This window comes from Branchiostoma floridae, chromosome 14 (assembly GCF_000003815.2).
Source record: "Branchiostoma floridae strain S238N-H82 chromosome 14, Bfl_VNyyK, whole genome shotgun sequence".
Classification (NCBI taxonomy): Eukaryota; Metazoa; Chordata; class Leptocardii; order Amphioxiformes; family Branchiostomatidae; genus Branchiostoma; species Branchiostoma floridae.
Genome location: NC_049992.1, coordinates 9,379,054 through 9,393,569, shown reverse-complemented (window position 1 = coordinate 9,393,569; position 14,516 = coordinate 9,379,054). Strand labels below are relative to the sequence as shown.

At 41.5% G+C, this 14,516-nt stretch overlaps 2 protein-coding genes across 3 annotated transcripts; one reads left to right on the top strand and one right to left on the bottom strand.

Annotated features, from left to right (window-relative positions):
* Positions 1 to 3,304: 3,304 nt before the first annotated feature.
* On the bottom strand, positions 3,305 to 10,170 carry LOC118431104. Its single transcript, XM_035842217.1, has 10 exons — positions 9,398 to 10,170; positions 8,769 to 8,952; positions 8,093 to 8,277; positions 7,428 to 7,665; positions 6,994 to 7,100; positions 6,454 to 6,613; positions 5,826 to 5,993; positions 5,106 to 5,241; positions 4,661 to 4,727; positions 3,305 to 4,376 (listed from the first exon to the last, which is right to left on the bottom strand). Exons 1-10 carry the CDS (start codon positions 9,944 to 9,946, stop codon positions 4,278 to 4,280), a joined length of 1,893 nt encoding a protein of 630 aa, XP_035698110.1. The 5' UTR covers positions 9,947 to 10,170; the 3' UTR covers positions 3,305 to 4,277.
* Positions 10,171 to 11,724: 1,554 nt separating this feature from the next.
* On the top strand, positions 11,725 to 14,079 carry LOC118431124. 2 transcript variants are annotated; one of them, XM_035842241.1, is made up of 4 exons: positions 11,725 to 11,863; positions 12,360 to 12,505; positions 13,414 to 13,602; positions 13,884 to 14,079. In XM_035842241.1, exons 2-4 carry the CDS (start codon positions 12,367 to 12,369, stop codon positions 13,919 to 13,921), a joined length of 366 nt encoding a protein of 121 aa, XP_035698134.1. In that variant the 5' UTR covers positions 11,725 to 11,863; positions 12,360 to 12,366; the 3' UTR covers positions 13,922 to 14,079. The 2 variants fall into 2 exon arrangements, with proteins under 2 accessions (XP_035698134.1, XP_035698135.1); XM_035842242.1 differs by having other exon boundaries at positions 11,731 to 11,863; positions 12,366 to 12,505.
* Positions 14,080 to 14,516: the final 437 nt, after the last annotated feature.

The following is a 14,516-nucleotide window of genomic DNA, read 5'->3' as shown; positions in this document are numbered from 1 at the left end:
GCACCACTGTTCCCGTCCGCTCATCTAAAATGAACGCCTGATGCCCTCGCGGAGGAGCTATAGATAATGATACCACATTTCAAATCGAAATTTCCCGTGTATCGTCAAGAAGTAAATGAGCTCCAGTATATTCACCTGTCATGATTAGCTGAAGTGCAACGACAACAACGGCAGAACAGAAACCCCAAAGGAAATAAATATGAATTCATATGATACTAATTAGCAGTGTTTATACTCGCTTTACCCTCGGTGTTGTTTTGTGACACACCAACCAGTGTCAATGACCTATAACCATCAAACAAGCCACCTCTTTTCCTTCGCTCAATCGGTGTTTTATCTATTGGTTTATTCGACGGTGACAGATCACCCACCGGGCGAGTGCTATATTGCCCAATACTTCTGAGTTCTCTAGTTTGATGTCAGTGTAAATGAATATCATAGTCACCCTCAGCTCTGCTCTGTTGCCCGTTACTGACGATGTATGTGTCGTGGTATGGGTTGGTTGAGTCATCAGATCCACACGAGCGAGCCCACACGGTGAAACCTGTCGTGGTTGTGAAAACAAGAAGATGGTCTCCGCTTGTAAACGAATAGAGATTCACACAAACTTGGTATTACGGATACATATCTCAGCACATAATAATGATTTTAGTGGGGTCAGTGTGGTGTAACCGGTAGATCGTTTGTCTTGGAATCCATAGGTCCCGGGTTCGATACTCGCTATGCTCCCGATGTTGTGCCCTTAAGCTAAGGGCACAACCCGCCGTACATGCAAATACACGTGCCAAAAGTTGGGCAATCTTTTGGGATCCGTAAGTGGTAAGTACCGCCTCCGTACGAACACGTAGAGAATCCGACGGATTTGGGCGCACACAGACACGCCGTAGAAATTTACGCGCAGGCAAAACTTTGTGTGCCATCAGGCTGCGGATTCGCCCCTCGCACGTGCCAGTACGGGCGATGCGCCTGCCCTGTACAGCCTGAACGTTTTCAGAAATACGTGGCGGACGTGGCTCCCCCCCCCCCCAAAAAAAAACGTACGGACAAACTGCACATACGTCGGGTTGTGCCCTTAGCTTTAGGAAATGCACTTAACACGACTGATATGCCATGATGATGCGGGCAAGCAAACCAAACGGTTATTTTTATCGAAGCAATTACGAATAATTGTAGACAAAGAGCCGACGCATGTATATTATTTTGACAAACAAAGTCATTTTCTTTGGAATCTACACAAATTACGGTTAGTCTGACCTGTAATCTTGTAGACCTCGTTTGCCCAACCCCCGCCCTCGCCGTCCGCTGCACAGGCTGTGGAAGGCCCGTACTTGTTGTAGGTGTTGAGCCCATCAGCAGACCCGAAACACTGCCCGCTGGCCTGAACAGCAAACATGGGAAAACCACGAGAAAGTGCTACCTGGTAACACTTCTCTATAGCGTTGTTACGGCGCGTGACATGGCCATCTAGACGTGGATCTGTCCCCTCGAGTGTCGGAATGGCGCGGTTTCTAGTGTCCTTCCAGCACCCCAGACTGATGTATCCAAGGGTTTGGTGTCCTGTGTACGAAAAGATGTAATGTTGTGACCTCCGGGTAGATTTTCTATACTTATCATTTCAGGGAGTAAGTTATCCTACATACATGTAAGACATACATGTACAACAGAAATCTATATAACATTTGAAGATCTATATAGATTACAAGAGAAAATTAACTGTAACACATATACTTGTCAATACAAATCATAGCAACCTAGGAATAACTAATACATGCTATCATTTTACGATATAAGTAAATCAAAAAATGTAATTTCAATATAGTATGACTGAAAACATACGTACTGAAATGACATGAGAAGGGAACTGAATTTGCATACCAATGTGAAATGCGACATAAAAAGACTACGCTGAAGGATGGTTATATCAAACCGGCTTTATACATCGTAACAGATACAGATAATGAAAAAAAAAACAAATAGTACCTGATTCTTCACCAGCAAAGACCTGATCCCCCTCTTCGTTTTGCGCCATGCTGAAAACGAGTATGAACAAGCAAAGCTTCACTCCTGGAGATGTCGCCATCATTCCATCCTCTCGACACCGTCCGTACCACTCAGAACAGAAGACTAGCAAAGGAATAAATGCCTAACACCTCACAATATAAAGTGATAATTCATAAAAGACGGGTACTGGATTTAAATGTCTTTGAAACACCACGCGACTTTTCAAAGTACAAACCACATTGCATACTATTAGATAGAAATAGCATTCACTATAGATTTAAGGCTGTAGTGCGATGTCTTTGAAATGATGAAATGGCGCCTATTCAACTCTCTGAAAACGTATGCTGTTTTTTTCTCTCGCCAATATTACAGGATATAACATGTCTCTTGCAGAACCGTTTTTCCTTTGTACCTGCGGCATGGATATATATCCATTCAATTAAGCACTCTTACCACGAAGATAGCTTTACAAAGAAATGCTGTTAACATATTTGTCACAACTGTTGTGCACGGCCTAGTTGAAGAATCACTCTTTTTTGAGTGTATGTTTGGAATGGTTTTATCGCCAGATTTCCTTTACTGATAGCAGCAACAATGGGATGTCTAGACGGGTCACACTGACTTTTGTTGGGCAAAAAATCCCAGGGCTCGGGTTTCACGGGACCCTGCCTGACAGTTAATATCTACTTATTTATTAATTTGCAAATTCATGCCTGTAGGCTAATTGCAAGGGTACAGACAGTACAACGTAACAAGTGCCTATTCTATACAGCTATCTTATGATTCTACATTCTTTACTGGGAGGTTTGACTTCTTCTTTGGAGGCAGTGGCTGATGAAAAGTCCCACGTTTTTAATGATTAGTGGGTTCTGTGATTTTAACAGGAATGTAGTTTTTTTGAGGTCTACTAGCTGGTGAAAGGTTGGAAATATTGTTTTGATTGTGTCAAAAAGATTGTTTCTTTCATCCTCGTAATGAGGGCAGTTACATATAAAATGTATTTCATCTTCCACTGCATCCGTCGCACAGTATTTACACATTTCGACCTAGATACCAGCTTCATCTTTCTCCACGAAAGGCTTTGTGATAAAAAAATGGACAAATACCACTTTGGATACCTTCGAAACCCCACAAAATAAAGTCACTCAATAATGCATGAGGAAGCCAAATTGAAACCTACATAGTACACACATAAACATAAAAGAAAACGTATTCTATTCACCAGTCAGAAATGGTGCAGCCTAGGGTTTAAGACACCTCATTACCAAATGAAGACCCTGTACAGTACCGAAATTCTTTTAAAAAATAGATTTATTAGAGCAGAAAGTGACGAAAAGATAGTATAAGATACAACAACAGGCAATAAACATATCTTGAGATATATCTGTAGTTTTCCACTTTTGCTGTCAAAGTTCCCAGTTTTTACAAACACTCCGCAGTCTGTCAAACGACGTGCACATACGAATATGTGACAGGCTTACAGGGTCGGCCATTACGAAGCACACATGGGGTTACAAAATGTGATAATATTTCCTATACGTTCAAGATGTAATAGGAAGTGTTTCCAGAATAAGACATAATTGCCAAAGTAGAAAAAAGCTTTCACACAAGCTTGGTGTTACAATCGTTTAGCGATGATGGGAGGCTCATACAACAAAGAATCCAACAATTGTTTACAGGGAATCAATGATTCAAAATGTCAAATAGATCTAGGTCAACAAATCAACAACAGTTACAACGCCACATCGTTTATCCGTTTCACCTCTAAGTCACTCTAATATTGCCATCCGCATTATCATTTGCGCATTACATCAGATATTGATACAATAAGAGGATAAGATAAATATGCTGAGTGTTTGAGTGTTAATGTATTTAAGGTTCCAAGCCCGAGAGTTCCTATGGAAGTGAATTCCACAGCATAATTGCTATTTGAATGCTAGAAGATATAGCAGAAGCTTGGTGTTGGACTAAGGCTAGCCTCTATCACAGACTTTGGTAGCAGCAGCGTTTTTTTAGGGAGCGTTGCTTCGCGAATTTCAGTATGGGCTGAGGTTCTCTCTGCCGGGAAGTTTACCACATCCCTTTCCAAGCATGGAAAACCTTAGCCCGTACTGAAAATCACGAATCAGTGCCCTCCCCGAAAAGACACACGCTACTGCAAAAGACAGTCTTTGCCTAGAGGTGCCTTGATGCCTATATTTTGGCACAATGAAGATTTGTGGCTGCGTGTGTAGTTCCATTGCTACAATTTTCTCGGCGATGTACACTGTACATAGTCAGTGTGCGTTGTCCAAAGCGTGTGTGAATTTTGTCAGTTGTTCCAGGCCGGTTATTCCCATGTGGTTCAGCAGGTACTGGTAGAAGAACTCTGGAGCCTAAAGAAAGTGATCTAAAAGTTAACGAAAATGGCCACATTGTTCTGTTTTGTTCAATAAGTTATTTCAATTTTACACATCCATTCAAAACGTTATTTATCCTTTGTGACTGATACAGTAAGATCAGTATTGGTTTATCGTTGCCACGTTGATTGAAAATAAGGTGATCGCCATACAGGACATATTTCAGATGTCTGCTATTTCGACTTGGATGAACCTCACAGCATTAACTCTCTGCTCTCTGTAAAGTTACAGTATTGCGAGTAAGAACTCTGACCACGTACCTGTTCCTTCAGTGAGCGCAGAAACGCCAGCTGTGCACCGGTTATGTCAGCTACCCCGCGGATGTCCCTGCAGATGACATTGATAGTAAATATGATATTGCCAGGACAAGTCAACTAATGAGAGGACTCATTCTGCTATTATAATACCAACAAGTCATTATTACACCATATGCATCACTCCTGAGCACTCCAGATAGATAAAAGCGTTGTTTCAAATATGTTTTACAGAACCTGTCTAACTTATACGTCAGTTTTGTGTATGATCATGTTTACTTGATAATAACGTTGATGACCCACTTTCATTGATATTAACCCACCACTAATTAAGCAACATATATGTATATGTATATTAATATAAAATCTTCATATTTGTGGTTTCAAACGAATAGCCTCCAGGCAAGGTTGTATTAATTTCTACTGGTTCGAAAATGAAAAATGAACTCACTTTTCAAGGTCAAATTCAGTCATCCATTTGTCAACATCGGCTTTTGTCCAGTTCCGCAGATCAGGTTCAGAAGCTTCATCGCCTTCTTCATCATCATCATCATCATCATGATGTCCATCGGCTTTACCTCGGGAACCTACAATAGAAAATATAACCAGTAATGAAGGTTCAGCTATGCCGGCAATTGATTTCAAACGCTTTTTTTCATGCATAACGTGAATTTAAAACTCACTCACTCACTCTCACTCATTCACTCACTCACTCACTCACTCACTCACTCACCCACTCACTCACTCACTCACTCACTCACTCACTCACTCACTCACTCACTCACCCACACTCAATACAGACGGTAAAACAAACTACCGATCAGTATAACGACGTATACATGTACACACATTTAGCATTTACACAAGCTTTCTTCACACGACACAAAGTACAGTAACTTTTGTATGGTCAACTATAAACTACAACAAAAAAGAGAAAGAATACAGAATACATCTTACAATTCTACTAATTAAACAATATAGTATAATAAGAAAAAATCTCTATACAATCAGGTGGGGCTAAATTTGAGTGTCACTATCGTTATTAATTACAAAGCAACCTTTTATGTTTTTACATGAGCCGATGTTTGGTGCCCGTCTGTCACTTTCCTCATGCAGGGCAATAATAACGGTCACCGAAACGAATGTGTAAGAATTGTTCATTCATATTTACCTATTTCTTTCATGAGACCCTTCATAGCAGCCTTGACGCCTTTTGGATCGCTGAAGTCGAAGTACAGCCCCGCTCCGACCAGCACAGCCAGCCAGCCGTCTGGGCTGTACGTCTTCTCCACTTTGATGGGGATGACAGGCGTGTTGGTCACGTGGCAAGCGTTCCCCTCTGTTAAGATACAGTCAGACGACACCATCTCTTAACACTTGTACATGCGTTGCACATAATATTACAAACGATGAATAAGACCAGATACCTTAGGCTTAGCTAGGAAAAATGCAAGGTATATGAAGCCAAGATATCTAAACAATGCTCAAGTAAGGACTTTTGTCATGGTTTTTAAGAGGCTATAATCATGATAATTATAACTCGTGAAATTAATACGCCAAATAGATGGACCGTACACTGACAAATAATTGCACAGCATATATGAAAATTTCTTGGACCAAATTAGCATGTAGAGACTTTAGGAAGTGATGTAGGCCTTCTTACATCTATCAGACTTTGTGCTGCTTTAGCTGGAAAATACATTGCAATTTAACTAGCAAGCTAGTTAACTTCTCTCAATAAGATTCATTAAATGATTAAAATCATTGACTAAGCTTGGAAAAGGTTTGAAGTCACCGACCTGCTCGGCAACTCTTGCTGAGGAAGTACTGTCGGGAGACACAGACCAGAACCACCGCTGCGTTACTGACTGCCTCTCCCATGGCCTCCAGGATGGACCCTCTCATGTGGGTCTCGTCTATCCACACTCGGTACCCTGCACTTCTCAGCTGCTTGGAGATCTGTATGGAGCGTGAGATGTTTTGGTATTCGACAAAGAAACAATTGTGTTTGTACATTGAATCAATTATATATGTGCTCTGTTTGTATGCCTGGTATAGAGAATGTCGCCTAGCCGTCACTAGAATAGTGCACATTCAATTTTTCACCATTCGAGGAGAAAAAAGTGACAGTATAAGAGAGAATAATCATAACTTGCGTTGGTTGACGAGACGTCAAACATGTATAGATCTGTATAATGTACCTGTTAGAACTTTGGCTTCTGTGTTTCTGGATGTAAAGGCCAAAGGCAATGTCATTTGTTGTTTATAACCCGATCCTCAGTTGCTATAGACTACTAATAAACCACAGATTGTAGCAAAGTGAAAAATGAACAGCTTACTTTTACTGCTATTTTCTTGTGATCCCAGTTGTAACTGATCATCACGTGTCGCTGTCTGCGGCGTGTGTCGCCATCTTCCTCTATGTCCTGTTCGGGCTGGTCCTTTCCTGGAAGTTCCATTTGGTTTGAACAATACATGTATAAGTAATTTGAATGCCCTTGACGTACGGAGAGTGTTAAAAAGTGTCGTTTGTTTATGTTACTTTTTCAATGGTGTCAATCCCAATTCTTACTATCTAATGGGAATAATTTCAACGTACAGTTGCAGTCTGTCCCAATGTTTTACTTCTAGTTACTATGCTATTCGTGTGTCAATGTAGTCACCGATGTTACCGCGAGATGAATGGCAAGAAGAGAAGCTAGGATATCAATTGATATTTCTATGTTTAAGGCCTACCATGCCCCAAACACAAAGCTAGAAAGCATAAACATACCTTTCCCGGTCAGCACAAAAAGTGCTCCGGCTGCCGAGTCCGAAATCTCTTCATATGGAGAATCCTTCAAGTTCTTCAGCTTTTCTACCAACCCAGGTTCTTCCAGAATCTTCTTCCTGTTGTCTTCGTGGAACGAGAGCTGCCAGATCGCCCCCACGGCTTGTAGCTGCTCCTCTTCGTCGCTGGTTTGCATCAACTTGACAAGAAGAGGCACGACACCTTCCTGAACTAGCACGAGCTGCCGAAGAGAACAAGAACAACAAAAAATTAACGACAGACGAAGGGCGATACCAACTTGCAACCACCTTTGACCCGGCGCTACGTCACACTTCCGGGAAGTGACGCGTAATGACCCTGGCCCACAGTTCTCCAGATAAAGACTAGATAACTGGTCGAAAATCTGGTGAGTGGTATTTATATTTGTGTAAGAAGAGCGTTCACTAGTTTTCCATAATGTTATGTACTAGCACAGATGACCTGATAACAAATATATAATGTATATATTGAGACCGCCCTGCCATCAGCAAATACGGCACTGCCATTCTTGACGAGAGTTACGTCTAAATCTTCTTTGCAGAACAATGGTATAAAAGATCGTCGCCTCCACCTGGCTGTTAAACATTCTACATCGTTTATGTGTATATTGTTTGTGTATTCAGACAAACCTTGTTGGCATCTTCTTCTGTGTCGTTTGTCGCCAGCTGCGCTATGCCCGAGGCCAGTTCTAAGGCGGAGAACCCGTCACTTCTCCAGTTTGGCACGTTGACAGCTTCTCTAAAACGTCTCAGAATGTAGGAGACGACTTTTCTCTGAGTTTCCTCGGACATGACAAGCTGTTTGTTCTCCTTATCTGTAACCAAGGAAAAGAGACAACTTAATCAGCTCTTCGTAATCAACATTAACAGATTGCTCTCTGCACAACAGCGCCATCGTGACTTCTTGACTTGTAAACTCCATAATGTCTTTATTAGATATCATAACTACGAACACGTACCGAAAACAAAGACTCTGTACACAGAGGCAAAAAGGATTTTACGCATTAATCCCACTTCCAGATTAAGAAAAATCACTCATATCATTGACTTTGAACATCGTCATCACGCAACCATGTTGAAATGCCAGATCATCTTGCCTGTCTACAACACTGGGCCAAAACCAAACCACCAACTTCCAACTCTCCAAAGATCCTAATACTTAGTACACCTTCTACCTTATTTTCTGATCTTGCAGGCTGTCTTATTCAAACAACTGGACACACACGAGGACATACAAACAAACACGCCGACATTCTATGTATATTCTGATTGATACGTGTCAAAAGCTGAACTTGGACGTGCATACCGGTAATGTAAGCCAGTGTAAGAGCGATAATAGTCTGTATCTGCGGGTCTTCATGTTCGAGAAACGGTAAGAGTCGTGGCACGGCGTTCAGGTCGTTGAGCAACTCGTAGTTTTCCACCACCCGAGAGCAGTTGTAGATGATGTGAACCGCAGAGGAGACCAACACTTTGGAGTAGTTGTCGTCCTGTCGGCATTGAGAATAACATAGCATTGCACTTGGGAGTTAGATTCCATTTTAACAGCTTAAGTAAGATCGCAAAGTTAAGTTACTCCTGCATTTTGTGCTAATGAAGTAACATGTAGGGATTCAAAGTCAAACCGATATATATATGTAATGCTACAAATACATTGTAGATCATCACAGATACGTACATGTGAAGCTGTTTTAAGACTGTTGTGCTACTATATATACGTTCTTATTTAACTGTTGTATCTTTTGTTTACTACTAGCATTAGAATGTAATAGACAGTAGGCGATGCGTCTTATCTAATTTCTACTTGTATAAGATCCACGCACACAAAATACACAAATTTTCACATACAGGGCAACAAGAGTATAACATCAAGTTCTTCTATTCTTGAACTTCACTGGTACTTTTATTCAACTCTTTATACAGTACTGGTCCCACCTTTTTTCCGAAAGTATCCAAGTCGTCAAGTACAACTTCGGCCAGTCCAGCCTTGACCACTTCGTACCCGAACTTCGGACTACTGTCAGTGCAGTTGACCACCGACTGTCTCACAAAATCCGTACAAATCCAAACCACATCGTTTCTCCATAGCTTTTTCGAAAAGTATCCCAACCCTTTCAAGAAGCGGATGTACTCAGTGAAGACCGTTGCCCCTCCTATTTTGGCTAGGTGATTTCCGAGAAGCATCCGTTGCGTCCTGGTCTCTAGTTCAAGGTAGTGAGACCAGATAGATTTATCTAACAAATCAACGATATCTTCGATTTGTCCCTCGTCGTTTTTGTGTGCTCGCATGTACTCGACAGCTTTCGTTGCCTCTGTCATGGCTTCTTTCACTTCGGGATGGGCGGCGAGGAGTTGGGCCTCTCGCCGGGAGTCTGTTCCCGTGGCTCTCGTGCTCTGTTGTAGCCGTTTCTTGGACTTGTTTTGGCTGTGATGTAATGACTGACTGGTACCGCAGCCCATGGTGGTGATGATACACAACTGCATACAGTCTAGTAGAAGCAGAACGCACTATCAGTCTTATCACCTACCTATCGAATATGATCGCTTCTACCTGGTGGCAATGGATCGCCAAAACTCGTCACAAATCAGCAAGGATATAACTTTTAAGATTAGTTGTCAAAATGAAGAGAAATCAACCGAAAATGCGGTACGGTAGTGTTTTTTTTCCAAGACATGGTAACACGGAAGTAACACCTGGCGTCCAGGTATTAGATGACCCAAGAGAATAGAGGTCATCGGATTGTTCCATTCAGTGAAAAAAGAGCATGAGTTTAAAAAAATACAATACACCGACATCCCCTATACAGCAATGATTCTGTAAGGTCCAGTCTCTATTCTGTTATAATCAGCCTATCCATGATGGACTAGTTTGTTTTCAAATTGTGTCGGAAAAAGAAATAGAGCATACCTCTACCGTTTGAATGGTGCAGCCCGTAATGTTGGGGGTCGTTGCCATAGGAGGTCAGTCAACTAAGGTGTGTCGCATAGAAGCCGAAATGGAAATCATAATCTTCAGACTCCGTGTTTGCTATGGACAAAGCAAATAAGTCCCGCATACCACACCATTCATGAATAAGTAGAGTACCGAGAACACGTACCTCCGCCAAGTCTATAATGACTAAGCATAAATGAAGAAAATAATGCTAAGATTGCGTTTTGACTTCTTTCCTGAAACGCGGAAAATATGCCATCCCTGGGGAGGGGAATTGTCCAAAGCTTACTTACGTAAGAAAACGACTTTTAACTTTATGTCATAGTATGTATAATGTAATAACAAACAAATGCAGTAAACTGTTTCATAATGTAATGTATAATGTAATAACAAACGAATGCAGTTTTATTGGCAACCGCTAGTGGGGGCAAATCTTATAACATTTCAAGGTCAACAGACAAGCAGCAACACTTAGATGTGCCCATTAGTTAAGAAACTACAAGAAATTTTATTTCCAAAGAGGCCAGATTACGTCTCCCTCCTGCCTCACTGTTGCTCCTTCTCCGTGTCCGACTCATTACGCTGTCTCCGACGTTGAAATTACATCGCGTTTTACACTGCTTGGTTTTCATTTTGCATGTCCTTAATACAGTGGAAGCCAGTTAATTGCACGTCGGATAAACGCACACTTCGGTCAATTGCACGAAATCCAAAAATCCCGTGGCGGTGCGGTCCAACTGGGTAACTTCGCATTATCGCACACGCCGGACAATTGCACGGGATTTGCCGGCAAATTGGGTGTGCAAATAAGCGACTTCCACTGTACCTCTGTTTCTTTCCGTAACCAGGGTCATTGCGGTCACTTTTGGTCTGGGGCACCTTTGAGGTGTTGACGCATGAATAATATCACCAAAAGCATGCGTCAATTCACTCTTTCACATCTGCTTGATTAGCTTCTGGATTCTGGGTGGAGTTTGAACCCTACTCCATCACCAGTCCATGGTATAAACAAAATACGTACTTATTCATGCATATCATGTTGTGCCCAACAGATGTTTTCATATGTCATGTGTGGGATTTGGTAAAGAAAGGTTGTTTTTTTTAAGTTGTCAGGGTATAGTTCGCCCCTGTATTTACCTCACCAAGGACAACTGGTGTCACTGAAGCACAGTGGAGACCGTTGAGAAACTTTAATCATTTAATAAATAAGCTGTTTTAGGTTTGTATGTTGTAGTCCCTCTCATTTCATAGCTATGCACCGAGTGTCACTGAAGGACAATTGAGAACATTGCAAAACTTGCTCCACAAGATGTTTATCTTTTTAACGACAGATAATGATCCCCGAAAGCCTGACATAGACTGGGAGCCCGCTGAGGAGAGACCACAGGCTTGTATAAACTCTAAGAACGAAGTCTGAACGAGTTCTCACCCATATTCTTACATTCGAATCTGATCGTCACCTCTTCAAGGTAAGGGCATACACATGATTTCAATCAAACAAGTTCCATATTAGCCTACAATAGCTTCTTGTTGCGGCAGTTGGTCAGTAAATAATGACGCATCTGGTATCTATCCAGACTGGGGGAGGGGGGCTAAAAGTGATGGTACCAACTTTGACATCGTATAACTGCGACTAGTGCTAGGACAACCAAACTTGATGGCTTTTCTTAAAATCTTACTGGCAACAATCTACAAAATAATCCGGTAAGAATCATCATTTTTCATGTTGCAATGACAATGGGTTTCTGAAATGACAAAGCTGGATAGGGTAAAAATGTAAGACATTGAGTACAGCTCACGATACTGCTAACGTTACCATACTATGTCTCCAAACAGTATATTAGGAAAATTCGTTTGGCCTAATTTTCTCCAAACGAATTTTCTCTTCATAAAACATTCTGCTATAAAAATCGCCCCCCTCCCAGTGCCCTTCCTTAATTACTCTATTACTGTTTCACCACCAAGTAACAGCATGAGAGTTGTTCTGCTTATGGCTGTGATGTTGGTGCTGGCCAGCCTGCCGCTGTCTAACACTCAGTGCCGCCGTCGTGTTGCAAGTTGCGCAAGGAGGAGGAGATCGTCGGGCATTGTTAAAAGGGCAGCATTTGAAGGTACTGTATGTAGCTAGGACGTTTCATTGACAATCAAGAGCCTAATAACCTAACAGCACACGAGTGCAATATCATCACTATCATTTGAACCAAACATTGTTAAGATCCGTCACTCTTATTTTGAGTAATGTTAACGTTATTGTTGGAAACAAACCCGGTGGGCCCAAATCTACACGACTTACTCTGCCTCCCAAGAGCTATCTACCAGATACTAGTAGCCACCTTCGTGGTGAGGAACTTATACTCCTTGATCGGCCTACTCCCCAAGCGTACTATTGACTCTATTTTTCCAATTTCTACTTTTAGACCACCGATCCACGGAGCCTGGTAGAGGCTATCTATCACTCACAAATCAGAAACATCGTATTTCTAAAACATGACGTATCAAAACCGGACGTTCCGTTTCAGTATCGCAACAAGCTGCTAGGTGCCCTAAATCTAATCATTTTGAGGTCTTATGAAGACTAAATATCAAGACAATCCATCCAGTCATTTGTGAGTTACCAGACAGACACTAACATATATAGTACACAAATGTGTGAGCAAGGATCAAGAAATGATTAAAAAAAATATGATTCTTTCTACCCCAAAATCACCGTTCGCTTGCAAGGAAAGGTTCTCTAACAAGCGTTCTTGGCGACACGGTTGGGCGGAGCTCGATTTTAAAGCTAAGTTTGCTTGCATTATTACGTTAGCAATATCGTTAAATCAGGTGCAATTTTACATGAGGAACAGTTACATGGTGGTACACCGGTAACTTATCAGAATTGTACTATGGCCATGATACTATCCTATGTTGAACTAGAGAGCATAGTCCCTCATTCAGAAAACACCTACAATCTCTCCAGCCTATCTTGGTGCATTTCATCATCTTGATACTTGGCTCCTTTAATCTGGCTATACTACAGGAGATGACTTTGAGAAGAAAGTGGAGATTCTCCATGAGACTCTAGATGAGATAGAGAGAGAAGTGGAGGAGGCTGAGGAAGATGCAGCTCTGGATCTGGTGATGGAGGAGCTGGAGGAGCTGGTGGAGAAAAGGGAGTCTCTGATGGAGGAAGAGGAGAAGCTGGATGGAGGCAAAATTGACCTTGATGGTGAGGTCTTAAACTGTACTGTGGTAAAACCCCCTCACATGTAGTGAAAATCGATCAGATGACGAGTCTGCTATTAATTACGAGGAGGTATGACCCTGCTGCCCACGAAGAAATGGCAGAGTTCCCCCTCTTCCCGTCAGGGTGATGCCTCCTCGTAATTTAGAGCTCGCAGACTCGTCGTCCGATCGATTTTCGCTACATGTGAGGGGGGTATTAGCATTACCAGCAATCCATATAATACTTCCTTTGAATGAAACACTTACCGGTGATTTCTTTTTCAGAATTCCAGTTGGAGAAATCCGGAACATTCGGCAAGTAAACAACTACAAAGCCGACAATGGAGCTCGAGGACCTTGAAGCCTGCATGTAGTTGATTTGATATAATCAACGCTTTAGGTCCTTCCCATGATAAAGCTCTGAGATTTAGTTCTTTTCGACTTAGCCAAAGTGATGACAAGAAATAAAGATATATGATACAAAAAAATGTGTCTGTTGCATCAATTCAATTCATATGATTATATCATCAAACTGAAAACCTTTCAATGAAGATAACTGTTTTACCTTTGGTTCTTAGATCTTTTAGCTCAGTCGTAACATTCTTCTTTCCGTTTCCACTCTCTTCTATCTCTTCTAATGCTGATGATAGCACCTTAAGAGCCTTTTTGCACTTGGGTTTGGCAAAAAGAATGGCAAAAAGGTTTGGCAAAACCCTAGTTTATATGCATCAAAATGGACAAAGGGATCGTTTTGTAGTATATACCCAGTGGTGATCATATCATCGCATCGTAAACCAGACTACCAAGTGAATATGTAAGAAATTCGGAAGCTTCAAGAGCTACGTAGAAATCTGATTTAGAAATTTTGGCTTTCAAATTTTGTTGGTAGAACTTAAAAGCGTTTCTCCTGAATACATT